The 9704-nt window shown below is 54.4% G+C and overlaps 6 protein-coding genes across 6 annotated transcripts; 3 read left to right on the top strand and 3 right to left on the bottom strand.

Moving 5' to 3' along the window:
• Nucleotides 1-41: 41 nt before the first annotated feature.
• Nucleotides 42-1222, top strand: NCS54_00300100 (Putative tRNA (cytidine(32)/guanosine(34)-2'-O)-methyltransferase; the record flags this gene model as incomplete). The annotated part of the gene is made up of 2 exons (XM_053148588.1): nt 42-159; nt 204-1222. Exons 1-2 carry the CDS (start codon nt 57-59, stop codon nt 1220-1222), a joined length of 1122 nt encoding a protein of 373 aa, XP_053004563.1. The 5' UTR covers nt 42-56.
• Nucleotides 1223-1304: 82 nt separating this feature from the next.
• On the bottom strand, nt 1305-1917 carry NCS54_00300000 (N-acetyltransferase domain-containing protein; the record flags this gene model as incomplete). Its single annotated transcript, XM_053148587.1, has 2 exons — nt 1305-1642; nt 1686-1917. The coding sequence occupies 2 exons, from the start codon at nt 1915-1917 to the stop codon at nt 1305-1307; spliced, it is 570 nt and encodes a 189-aa protein (XP_053004562.1).
• An 867-nt stretch (nt 1918-2784) lies between these two features.
• Nucleotides 2785-3495, bottom strand: NCS54_00299900 (Hypothetical protein; the record flags this gene model as incomplete). Its single annotated transcript, XM_053148586.1, has 1 exon — nt 2785-3495. The coding sequence occupies one exon, from the start codon at nt 3493-3495 to the stop codon at nt 2785-2787; it is 711 nt and encodes a 236-aa protein (XP_053004561.1).
• A 1105-nt stretch (nt 3496-4600) lies between these two features.
• NCS54_00299800 (Deacetylase sirtuin-type domain-containing protein) lies at nt 4601-5678 on the top strand (the record flags this gene model as incomplete). The annotated part of the gene is made up of 3 exons (XM_053148585.1): nt 4601-5012; nt 5060-5403; nt 5451-5678. 3 exons carry the CDS (start codon nt 4601-4603, stop codon nt 5676-5678), a joined length of 984 nt encoding a protein of 327 aa, XP_053004560.1.
• Nucleotides 5679-6264: 586 nt separating this feature from the next.
• NCS54_00299700 (Hypothetical protein) lies at nt 6265-7263 on the top strand (the record flags this gene model as incomplete). Its single annotated transcript, XM_053148584.1, has 1 exon — nt 6265-7263. One exon carries the CDS (start codon nt 6265-6267, stop codon nt 7261-7263), a length of 999 nt encoding a protein of 332 aa, XP_053004559.1.
• Nucleotides 7264-7597: 334 nt separating this feature from the next.
• NCS54_00299600 (Ubiquitin-conjugating enzyme E2 8) lies at nt 7598-8541 on the bottom strand (the record flags this gene model as incomplete). The annotated part of the gene is made up of 5 exons (XM_053148583.1): nt 7598-7734; nt 7780-7961; nt 8005-8119; nt 8297-8337; nt 8417-8541. The coding sequence occupies 5 exons, from the start codon at nt 8539-8541 to the stop codon at nt 7598-7600; spliced, it is 600 nt and encodes a 199-aa protein (XP_053004558.1).
• Between the last annotated feature and the right edge of the window lie 1163 nt (nt 8542-9704).

Raw genomic sequence — 9704 nt, 5'->3', positions numbered from 1 at the left:
GCGGGGCAAAATTCGCCGTGAAAATTAAACATCAATCCTACACTCAAGCCAACGTCATGGGAAAATCGTCCAAGGACAAGCGAGACGCTTACTACAGGCTCGCCAAGGAGCAGGGATGGCGTGCGAGAAGCGCCTTCAAGCTGCTCCAGCTGGATGAGGGTGAGTCAGTCGACGACTGGAGGGGGCTCTGCTAACAGGCGCAGAATTCGATCTCTTCTCTAATGTCACCAGAGTCGTCGACCTGTGCGCCGCGCCGGGAAGTTGGTCGCAAGTTCTCTCGCGGGTGTTGATCAAGGGAGAAAAGTTTGGACGGGCAGCATGGCAGGACAAGGAGGCGAAATTCCGACAGCAGATGTTGGGTATTCTGCCCAAGGACGACGAGGCCAACAGCACTGAGCAGGAGGGAGAGAAGCAAGAGGAGGCTCCTAAGCCACGAGACGATGTCAAGATTGTGTCGATCGACCTTCAGCCTATCTCGCCGCTCGCGGGAATCACAACCTTGCGCGCCGATATTACACACCCAGCGACGGTGCCTCTGTTGCTCTCGGCCCTTGATCCCTCTTACGACGCAAAGACAGCGGGAACACAGGCATCACACCCTGTTGATCTGGTTCTGAGCGATGGTGCCCCCGACGTTACAGGTCTCCACGATCTTGACATCTATGTCCAATCGCAACTACTCTTTGCTGCGCTTAACCTGGCGCTCTGCGTTTTGAAGCCTGGGGGCAAGTTCGTGGCCAAGATCTTCCGCGGAAGAAACGTCGACGTGCTCTACGCTCAGCTCAAGATCTTCTTCGAAAAGGTTATTGTGGCCAAGCCACGCAGTAGCCGCGCCAGCAGCGTGGAGGCATTTATTGTCTGCATCAACTTTCAGCCACCGCCTGGATTTAGAGCCAGCCTCGAGGAACCCCTCGGTGTTGGTGGACGACTGGAGGAGATGCTCAAGGGGCAGACCAAAGACATCGAGATGCAGGACGCGACGAGCGCGGACGAGGGGATCGTGGAGATGCAGGTCTACGACGAAACGCTCGAGGACACTGAGAGAAGCAGTCGATGGATCGCACCGTTCATTGCTTGTGGAGATCTATCCGCCTTTGACTCCGATGCCTCGTACCAGCTCCCTGAGGACTATGTCTCTCTAGATCCAGTCCAGCCGCCCATTGCCCCCCCTTACAAGCGCGCCATCGAGATGCGAGCCGCCATGTCTGGGTCACAGCGGTAGCCCCTCGAACAAGAGAACGTAAATCTCGACAACCAAGATAATTGCACCGCTAGCTATAAACCATAAAAGAGAGACAAAGTCATCAATGCTTGGGGGTGGGCTTCTCTGCCGGACCAGGCATCTCCAGCATCACCAGGCCGGCTGAAGGACCCTTTTCGAAATCCATGGCGCCAAGCTCCCTCCGGTAGAGCCTCGCGGCGGCTTGGTCGTGGGTCATGAGCAGGAGGCCACGCATGTACTTCCAGTCGTTGACGAGTTCCTTTAGGGCACGCATCAACCACGAGGCCAGTCCCCGACGTTGAAACTCGTCGACGACAAAGACATCTGTGAGGTAGGCCAGGGTGACGTAGTCGGTCACCACGCGGGCGAAGCCAACCATCTTGTGTCGAGAACCATCCTTGGGACGAGCGATGCCGTTTTCTATCGAGTCAGCATGCAAACAAGAGACGAGTGGACAACTTACTCTTCATATCTTCGGCAGTCTGTGGAGACCAGTAGACTGCCAGGGTCAGACAGTTGTTCAGGACCTTCTGGAGTTGTCCATGGGGTAGAGGGCTGCTCCACCAGTTGTCATCGAGGGACTGGTTAAAGGTCTGGGGACACAAGTAGGACTTGTCGTTTGTGAGGAAGAAGTTGTCGCGATACCAGAACCGGGGAACGCCCTCGGCCTGGACAAACGAGTCTCGGGAACCCATCTTGGGACTATTGGTGTTGTTTTCGATGGGGAGATGTTGATGGATCGTGATGATGGATCTGGATAGTTGTTGCCTCGACTAGGATGACTGGCAGGTTTCCTCTCTCTCAAGGACGGAGACGATGATGTAGGCAGGATGAGCCAAGGGTGTACGGCTAGTGGCGGCTTGGCTCGTGGGAGGGGCGTGTGATTGATGTCGAGTTTAGTCAATCCGGTTTCTGGAAGAGACGGTTGGTCGACGGGCGGGTCAGGTGAGACGGGAAGAGATCCAAGGTTTGCGGGGAAGACAAAGGAGGTCTTGGTGGAATGAAGCTGTCGTGGACAGTCGGGAAGTGCAGTTGAGTATCAAGACAGGTGATATGAAGCAGACAACGCTGAGGACTCAAGCATTCAAGTATCAAGACGAACCCTGCTATTTGTAATTGTTCGAAGCAAATTTGGAATTCCCCTGCCGCTATATGCGGCTCCTTCATCCCACGATACTCCCATGTGCGTATCTCGATCTTGTCATTTCGCCTTACCCAGGCCACGATCCGGCGAGCAGCCTATCAGAACCAGCGCCCTATTGCTGGTCGTGGTGGAACCGGCTGCTGGGTCTCGGTCGGGATCTGTTGCCCGAAAAGTCGGGGAGAACCAAAACCTGGGGTGGTGCACCAATTGGAAGGCTGTTGATATCGACGGTGGCGGCGCTATCTACACCCGTGACAGGAAGGTAGAGGTTCTACAGGTGACATGACGGAATGGACGGAATGGATAGCTTCGGTACAGAAGGGTAATTACGTTTGGATACGGGTTAGTGAGACCTAAGTACAAGTATTATCCCAAACCCCAAACCCCTAACCCTGCCGAGAAATGTTACGGTCAGAGTTTACAGCAGTCCAGCGTACATGGCACCGGCCATAAGACACGAGCCGAGGAAGGCGCCGGCCGTGGGCATGACGGCGCCACCGGTAGAAACCGTTGAGGCCGGGGTGGCGGCCGCCTCCGTCTCGGACTCGGAGCCGGAGGAGGCGGCACCGGAGCCGGCAGCAGGAGTTCCTTGAGTGGTGACGGTGGTGATGGTCTTGGAAGCGTCCTTGGTGGTTGTGGTTTGCTCGACGGCAGTGGTCTCCTCGGCGGTGGTATCCTCAGCAGTTGAAGCCTCTTCAGCAGTAGTCGTCTCCTCGTCCTCAGCGGTTGTCTCTTCCTCCTCAGACTCGTCAGTAGTCTTGGATCCAGCCTTTCCAGTAGAAGAAGGAGCCTCAGTAATAGTAGCAGTAGAATCCTCCGTCTCAGAACCAGCAGCCGCAGTCTCGGAGGCCACGCCGCCGAGGGTCTTGGGGTCGATGAAGCGTGGCGAGTAAGTCTCGGTGCCCTCGTACGAGCCGCAGCCGGGGACGGTGGTCTTGGGGGGAGCCCGGCCGCCGCCGCAGTCGAGGAACTCGCAGACCTCGCCCGTGTCGGGGACGTAGTAGATCTTGGACACGTAGGGAGAGTTGCCTTGGAAGAGGATTGAGTCGTACGAGGTGCAGCCCGACAGGTCGGTTTTGGCGATGGCGGGGACGGCGAGGAGAGCCGCGAGAAGGATCTTGGCGGCCATTTTGAATATTAAAGAGTGAATACGTCTGATGTTAGAGAGTGGCAGACAAAAAGTCTCTAGATGATTAAAGAGTGAATGAATGTCCTTGACCGTGTCTCATTTTTCCTTCTGGGGAGGGCCAGCCTTTTTGAATGGCCACTCTCATCACCACGAGCCAAGCCGGAGTTTCAGGCGATATTCCCGGCGTTAATCAGTAGCACGCCCCGCTGTAGGATCGGAGCTTGGGGCATCTCCAGGGCCTGATTCGCCCCTAGACGCTCTCCAATTCGCCGCACCGTCCCCCTGGATCGTTTGATCCCAGGGCTGGAGGGCATGTAATTTCACGATCCCCCTGTTCGGTCACTTCTGGATCGGGGTTCGCTTGCAGGTGAATATTCGCAGATTTTTAGAAATGCTGTCGGTTCCAGCTTTAGGTAAGTTGGGCATGAAAGGGGCAGATGAGGCTATTTATAATATGACGACGACTGTTGGCATGTTGCCGTCTGGTCTAAACATGTTCATCTTCTCTGACCAGTTGCTGAATGTGCTACTCACCATCTTGAGTAAGAATCAACAAGAAATTGATAAGCATTCAGTTCCAAAGCTACTCCTGTAACCGAGTTATTCAGACTGGGGTAGCTTCCTTCTACACCTCATCCATGGCATCACCAAACGACCCCCAAGTTTCAGGCAAGAGTCTTGACAGCGAGCATTCGTAAGCTCTCGCCATGGGTGACCTGAACCCTTCAACCGACGCACAGCCTGATCCCTTGCTGATACTCCCAGGGCCAGATGGCAGGCAGTTGAGTGTGACACGATATCAGGCACCGTGATGCAGCTGCAACAAGCCAATAGCATCACTACTCTACTCTACCCAACACACGAGGCAGATGCATACACTAGAATTAACCAATCAGCATAGCTAATGACAGAAGCCTGAAAATGGCCTCCGCTACCTGAGTTCAGCCTGGATCAACAGAGCTGCACGAGAGCCTCATTGGGGGCCAAGTTGCGGGTTGCAGCTTCGTTGAGGAAGATTGACCGGGCATCCAATCATGGTCCTCGGCGAGTGACTCTCCAGACGTCGAATGTACCTCATTCTGCAGGTATAAACCAGCCATCGACAATGACATCCTTACATCGAATTCATCGCCAATTATACAAATCTCATCCGCTCTTCCATCTACACTCTCTGACACGTCGCTTCTCATCCTCCACCATGCCCCCCAGCACCGACGTTGACGCCTTCCACGAGGTCCTCCGCTCAAGCAAGCGCATCCTCGCCCTCTGCGGCGCCGGGCTCTCAGCCTCTTCCGGTCTTCCCACCTTTCGCGGCGCCGGCGGTCTCTGGCGAAACTACGATGCCACCACCCTCGCCACGCCGACCGCCTTTGGTCAAGATCCTGGCCTCGTCTGGATGTTTTACGGATATCGGCGTCACATGGCCTTGAATGTCAAGCCGAATCCCGCTCACTACGCGTTGGCTGCGCTGGCGGAGAAGAATAAGGACTTTTTGTGCTTGACGCAGAATGTTGATAGTGAGTTTTTAATTATTACCATACAGAACAGGTGCTAACATTTCAAGACCTCTCTCCAAGAGCAAACCACCCCCCAGAACAGCTCCGCACGCTCCACGGTTCCCTCTTCGACATCAAGTGCTCCAACAGTCGGTGTGACTGGAAACAGCACGGCAACTACGACGACCCTTTCTTCCCGGCCCTCGCCCCGGCCTCAGAGGATCCAGAGCCCGGAAAGCCTTTTCCCTTGCTGGACCCTTTCCATCCTCTGGAGCCGATCCCGAAGGACCAGATCCCCAAGTGTCCCAAGTGTGAGAAGGGATTCCAGAGACCTGGTGTGGTGTGGTTCAATGAGGGTCTGGATATGGACATGCTGGAGGGCATTGATAACTGGCTTGACCAGGGCAAAGTGGTGAGTTTTTCTTTAGATAGTCTGAGTATGTACGCTAACAGAGACAGGATCTGATGCTCGTTATTGGTACATCAGCCAAGGTATGGCCTGCAGCAGGCTATATCGACCAGGCTCGGGACAAAGGCGCGCGAGTGGCCGTCATCAACATGGAGGCAGCAAACGACAGAGGCAAGGATCCCAAGTCCAAAGACTTTTTCTTTGGCCAGGACGCGGCCGAGTGCTTGCCCCTGCTGCTTGAGCCTATAATCGGGAAGCTCGAGATAGGCAATCAGTAACTGGATTGGTGTAGACGCAGCCCAAGAGGGATATGTAATTTCACAAGAAGTCGATTCAGGCCATACAAAGGCGAGAGATGCTGGGAATGAGACGTTACACTGCTTTTGGGGGTGACATGTGCATTTGCCGTAACACAAGAAATAGCTCTCACAACCCTACAAACAGCTACTGCTATTCACAGAGATGAAAAGACTAAAAACCCGTTAAAATAGAGAGAAATCGTAAGTCATGATTGATATTAATTTAATTGTAGCCGTAGTTTGTTGTTGCGCTCTCAGGTAACTATTAGGTTCAGCGTGTGGGCTCACATGATATCTTTAACTGTGCGCCTTGCACGTCGCTCTCAACTTGCTCCACAAACATCAACAACACGAGGAGTCGCATCCCGTAACAGTCATTCCAACATCGTCTGTATACTCAACACCAGGCGTCAGAGTATTTAATATTCGTCGATAATCTTGTCTTTATTCTTTACAGCGCCATTGTCAGCGTCAGGCCCACACCGAGAGCTGTCGGCATATCAAGCCAAGTCTTCCATCTGGACTCTTCACATCTACACACGCCAACCAACCGCCAACCGTCATCATGCAGGGCTTCAACATGGGCCGCTACGTCCCTCCAGACGTCGAGGGAACCACCAGCGGAAACCGTCTCCACGGGAAGCGACCGCCCGGTTACCGCGCCGGCGGGCAAACCGTGCGCTTCGAGATGCCCTTCCCAGTCTGGTGCTCGTCCTGCCCCAAGCCCACCATCATCGGCCAGGGTGTCCGCTTCAACGCTGCAAAGTCCAGAGTTGGCAGCTACTTTTCCACGCCGATATGGAGCTTCCGTTTCCGCCATGCCGACTGCGGCGGTGAGATTGAGATCAGGACAGATCCCAAGAACACGGCTTACGTCGTGGTTGAGGGCGGGAAGAAGAGGGATACAGGTGAGGATGCCCCGCGCGAGGGGGACGCGGTCATCTTGACAGACCAGGAGAGAGAAGCTCTAAGAAAAAATGCCTTTGCCAGTTTGGAAAAAACCATCGAAGATAGGGAGCAGTTGAAGCTGGCTACGGAGCGGATTGACGATCTCGCCGAGGCATCATCAAAGCACTGGAAAGACCCATATACGCAGAACCAAAAGCTTAGAAAAGCTTTTCGCCAAGAACGCAAGGAGCGTGAGCGCACTGCAGCAGCAACGGAGAGCTTACAGGACCGGATGAGTCTTGGGATTGACATAGTCCCCGCCACAGAGGAGGACTCCCGGCGCGCAGCCCTGGTGGATTTTGGATCTGCGGACGAAAATGGACGAGACCGCGCACTCTCCAAACCCCTATTCAAGAGTGATAAAAAGCTGGCAAAGAGTAGCAGCAAGCTCAAGACCGAGAAGGAGGCATCGAAGCGCAAAGAGACGCTGGTATCAGAGCTTCTGGGGAACACCAGAGCATCCACAGACCCCTTCCTGCTCAACCATCGAAGCGAGCCGAAAGGAACTTCAAGACTCCCGGGACTCAAAAGAAAAAGACCCCAAGAGCCAGAGGCGCCATCAAAAGCACAGGCACAAGGAGCGGTAATGGGGCTGGTGGATTATGATTCGGATTAAGTCGACGTCACATTGGTTTTACGCATGTCCTGTTTTCCAGTATGATACCCGGGCTTTGCCCATATTATAGATACGAAACTCAAATATTCAGCGGCTCTGTTGCGACATTCATCCTTGGGCAGTGTCGGCCAGCTTAATCCAAGCGGTTCTGACCACCGAAGTCCTGCGCCGACCTACCCAATCCAACGAAACAATTCCGTCAGCCCGATCGAGGCAATGCCCGCGGGCTTCTGCAACTCCGTCCGATGATAGCTCCCTGCCGTGCCCTACCCCCATGACGCCATATTTCAAACGAAACGAAACGCTCGCCCAAGTCAATGCCATGATAGGCCTTCTATACGTCGTCCATCTGGCCCGCGGGCTCGTCGTCGTCGTCGCCGAAGCTCGCCACCGAGGACATGTCGTCGTCGTCTTCGCTCTCGGCTCCCGCGTCGTCGGCCGCATCCTTGGTTGCATATTTCTGCACATATTCTGTTGCTGTGAGCCGAGGCCTGCTGAACAAGTCACGTTTCGCACCTTTCACTTTGGCATCATAGCTCTTAGGCTCCCTAATCAACAACGCTGCGGCTTCGCCATTCAGAGGATCGGTCGGGTTCGGGTATCGTAGAAGTTGGGGGAGGAACACCTCAAAGATGTTGATCATATCGAACATCGGGGACCAGGTCTGGTTGATGACGTCGAGGCACACGGAGCCGGAGCTAAACAGTTAGAAGAATCTCGTCTGAATGGCAGGCCACGTACAGCTCGTCGATGTTCGGGTGGAAAATACGGTTCACGAATCCAATGCTAGGGGATTTGTATGGGTAGGTATCCGGGAGTTCAACATGGACCTTCCACATGCCGCCCTCGAACGGAGCTGTCCAATGTCAGCAAGACTTCGATACCGGCTTGGCTTACTGACTCTCGGCGGGACCCTTGAACCGAACAAAGAATTCCTGCCTGGAGGATCGTTAGGAGATGAGGCGGTAGCAGGGCGAGAGGGCATACACTGCTTCCTGTTAGCAAAGTTGACAAAGAGCCCAATGCTGCTCACTGTTGTCGTTGACCAGAGTGACTTCATAGTCGCTCATGAGCCTGTATCTGTCAGCATGTAGCCTCGGCAGAGATTCGTGCCTCGTACATCCTGCAAGCCTGTTAGCGCCGTGACACTGACACTATCCGGAGGTTGTAGCGCACTTCATGACCTAACATTGCGACACGGATTAGCAAGGACATTGCAGTCGCACCAGAGGGGTTCCCACTCACATCGGTCTCGATCCTGCGGCGTGGGCTACTCATGATGGCGGTCGACGTCGGCGCGCGAATGTGGGGTTATGAGGGTATCCAAAGAGCTCCGGGACCGGCGCGGTAGGGGATACTCGGTCGAATAGAGGGCGAGAGAAGACGGGGAACGCAAGAGTCGAGGTCTAATCGCAGCGTCGGGGGGGGGTACGGTCGAAGAGGGCGCAGATACTGTAGACAGATGGTTGCAGAGAAAATCGCAGATCAAGGAGGAGGTGAAATGAAATGACGGGATGGGAAGGAAGGTCAAGTAAAGGCAAGGCAAGGCAAGTCACGAGGATATGATGTGGACGACCGTGATAAGCCGCAGACGGCAGGTGCCGCCAACGAATACAGCGGGGCACAAGGTATCGATAAGCGCGAGTTATCCGGAATCAGGATAGCTGCGACAAAGCACGCCACGACACGACAGGACACGGGGCGGGTCGATCTTCATTGGCTTATTGCACCATCCATGAAACGGCATTCATTCATTGAAACAGCATGAGGCAAGACATATGGTGAATCATGCTCGTGGTTATGCAGGTCGACATGGGTCATTGAACGTTACCCAAGAGACTATTCCAGACTGCGTGTGACGGTAACTGTGAAGCAGGGGGTTGAACGAGAACAAAGCCTGGGCAATCACTGCATGGTTCAAGGTTCTTTCAGCGTTGATGCAGTTTGTTGACCAAACAGGTTCTCTCGACTAACCTTGTGTGTTTGACTCCAGCTTTGACTCCGAGTCTAATTAATGGCTTACATGGTATGCATGAAACTCAGACAGCATCTAACAAAGATCGAACAGACACAGAGCAGACAGTAGCCTACTTATCCAACCCCATCACGAGCTCCTCGGTACTCCTCTCAGTCCCCAAACCTCCGCCCTACGCCCTACGGCCGAACTGCCTCGGCTTGCCACAACAAGGCACAGCAACGGACGACATCCCCAGGCACCAGAAATGCCTTCACCAATGGACCAGACCACCACACCGCCCTAGTTTACTAATTCTCCCACACCCCACCAATTTTCCCAACCAAAACCGGCTCCTTCGGCCGTTCGGCCTCGGGCGGTGCTTAATTTCCCATTGGAAGGCTACCAGACGAACCACACTGAGCCGTGGGGCGCAGGGGTTGTGAAAAACACCAACGGGTCCGGACAGAGAGATACTCAAATATAC

Source organism: Fusarium falciforme, chromosome 2 (genome assembly GCF_026873545.1).
Source record: "Fusarium falciforme chromosome 2, complete sequence".
NCBI lineage: Eukaryota > Fungi > Ascomycota > Sordariomycetes > Hypocreales > Nectriaceae > Fusarium > Fusarium falciforme.
Note: the sequence above shows the minus strand (reverse complement) of the source record. Positions and strands in the feature narration are given on the sequence as shown.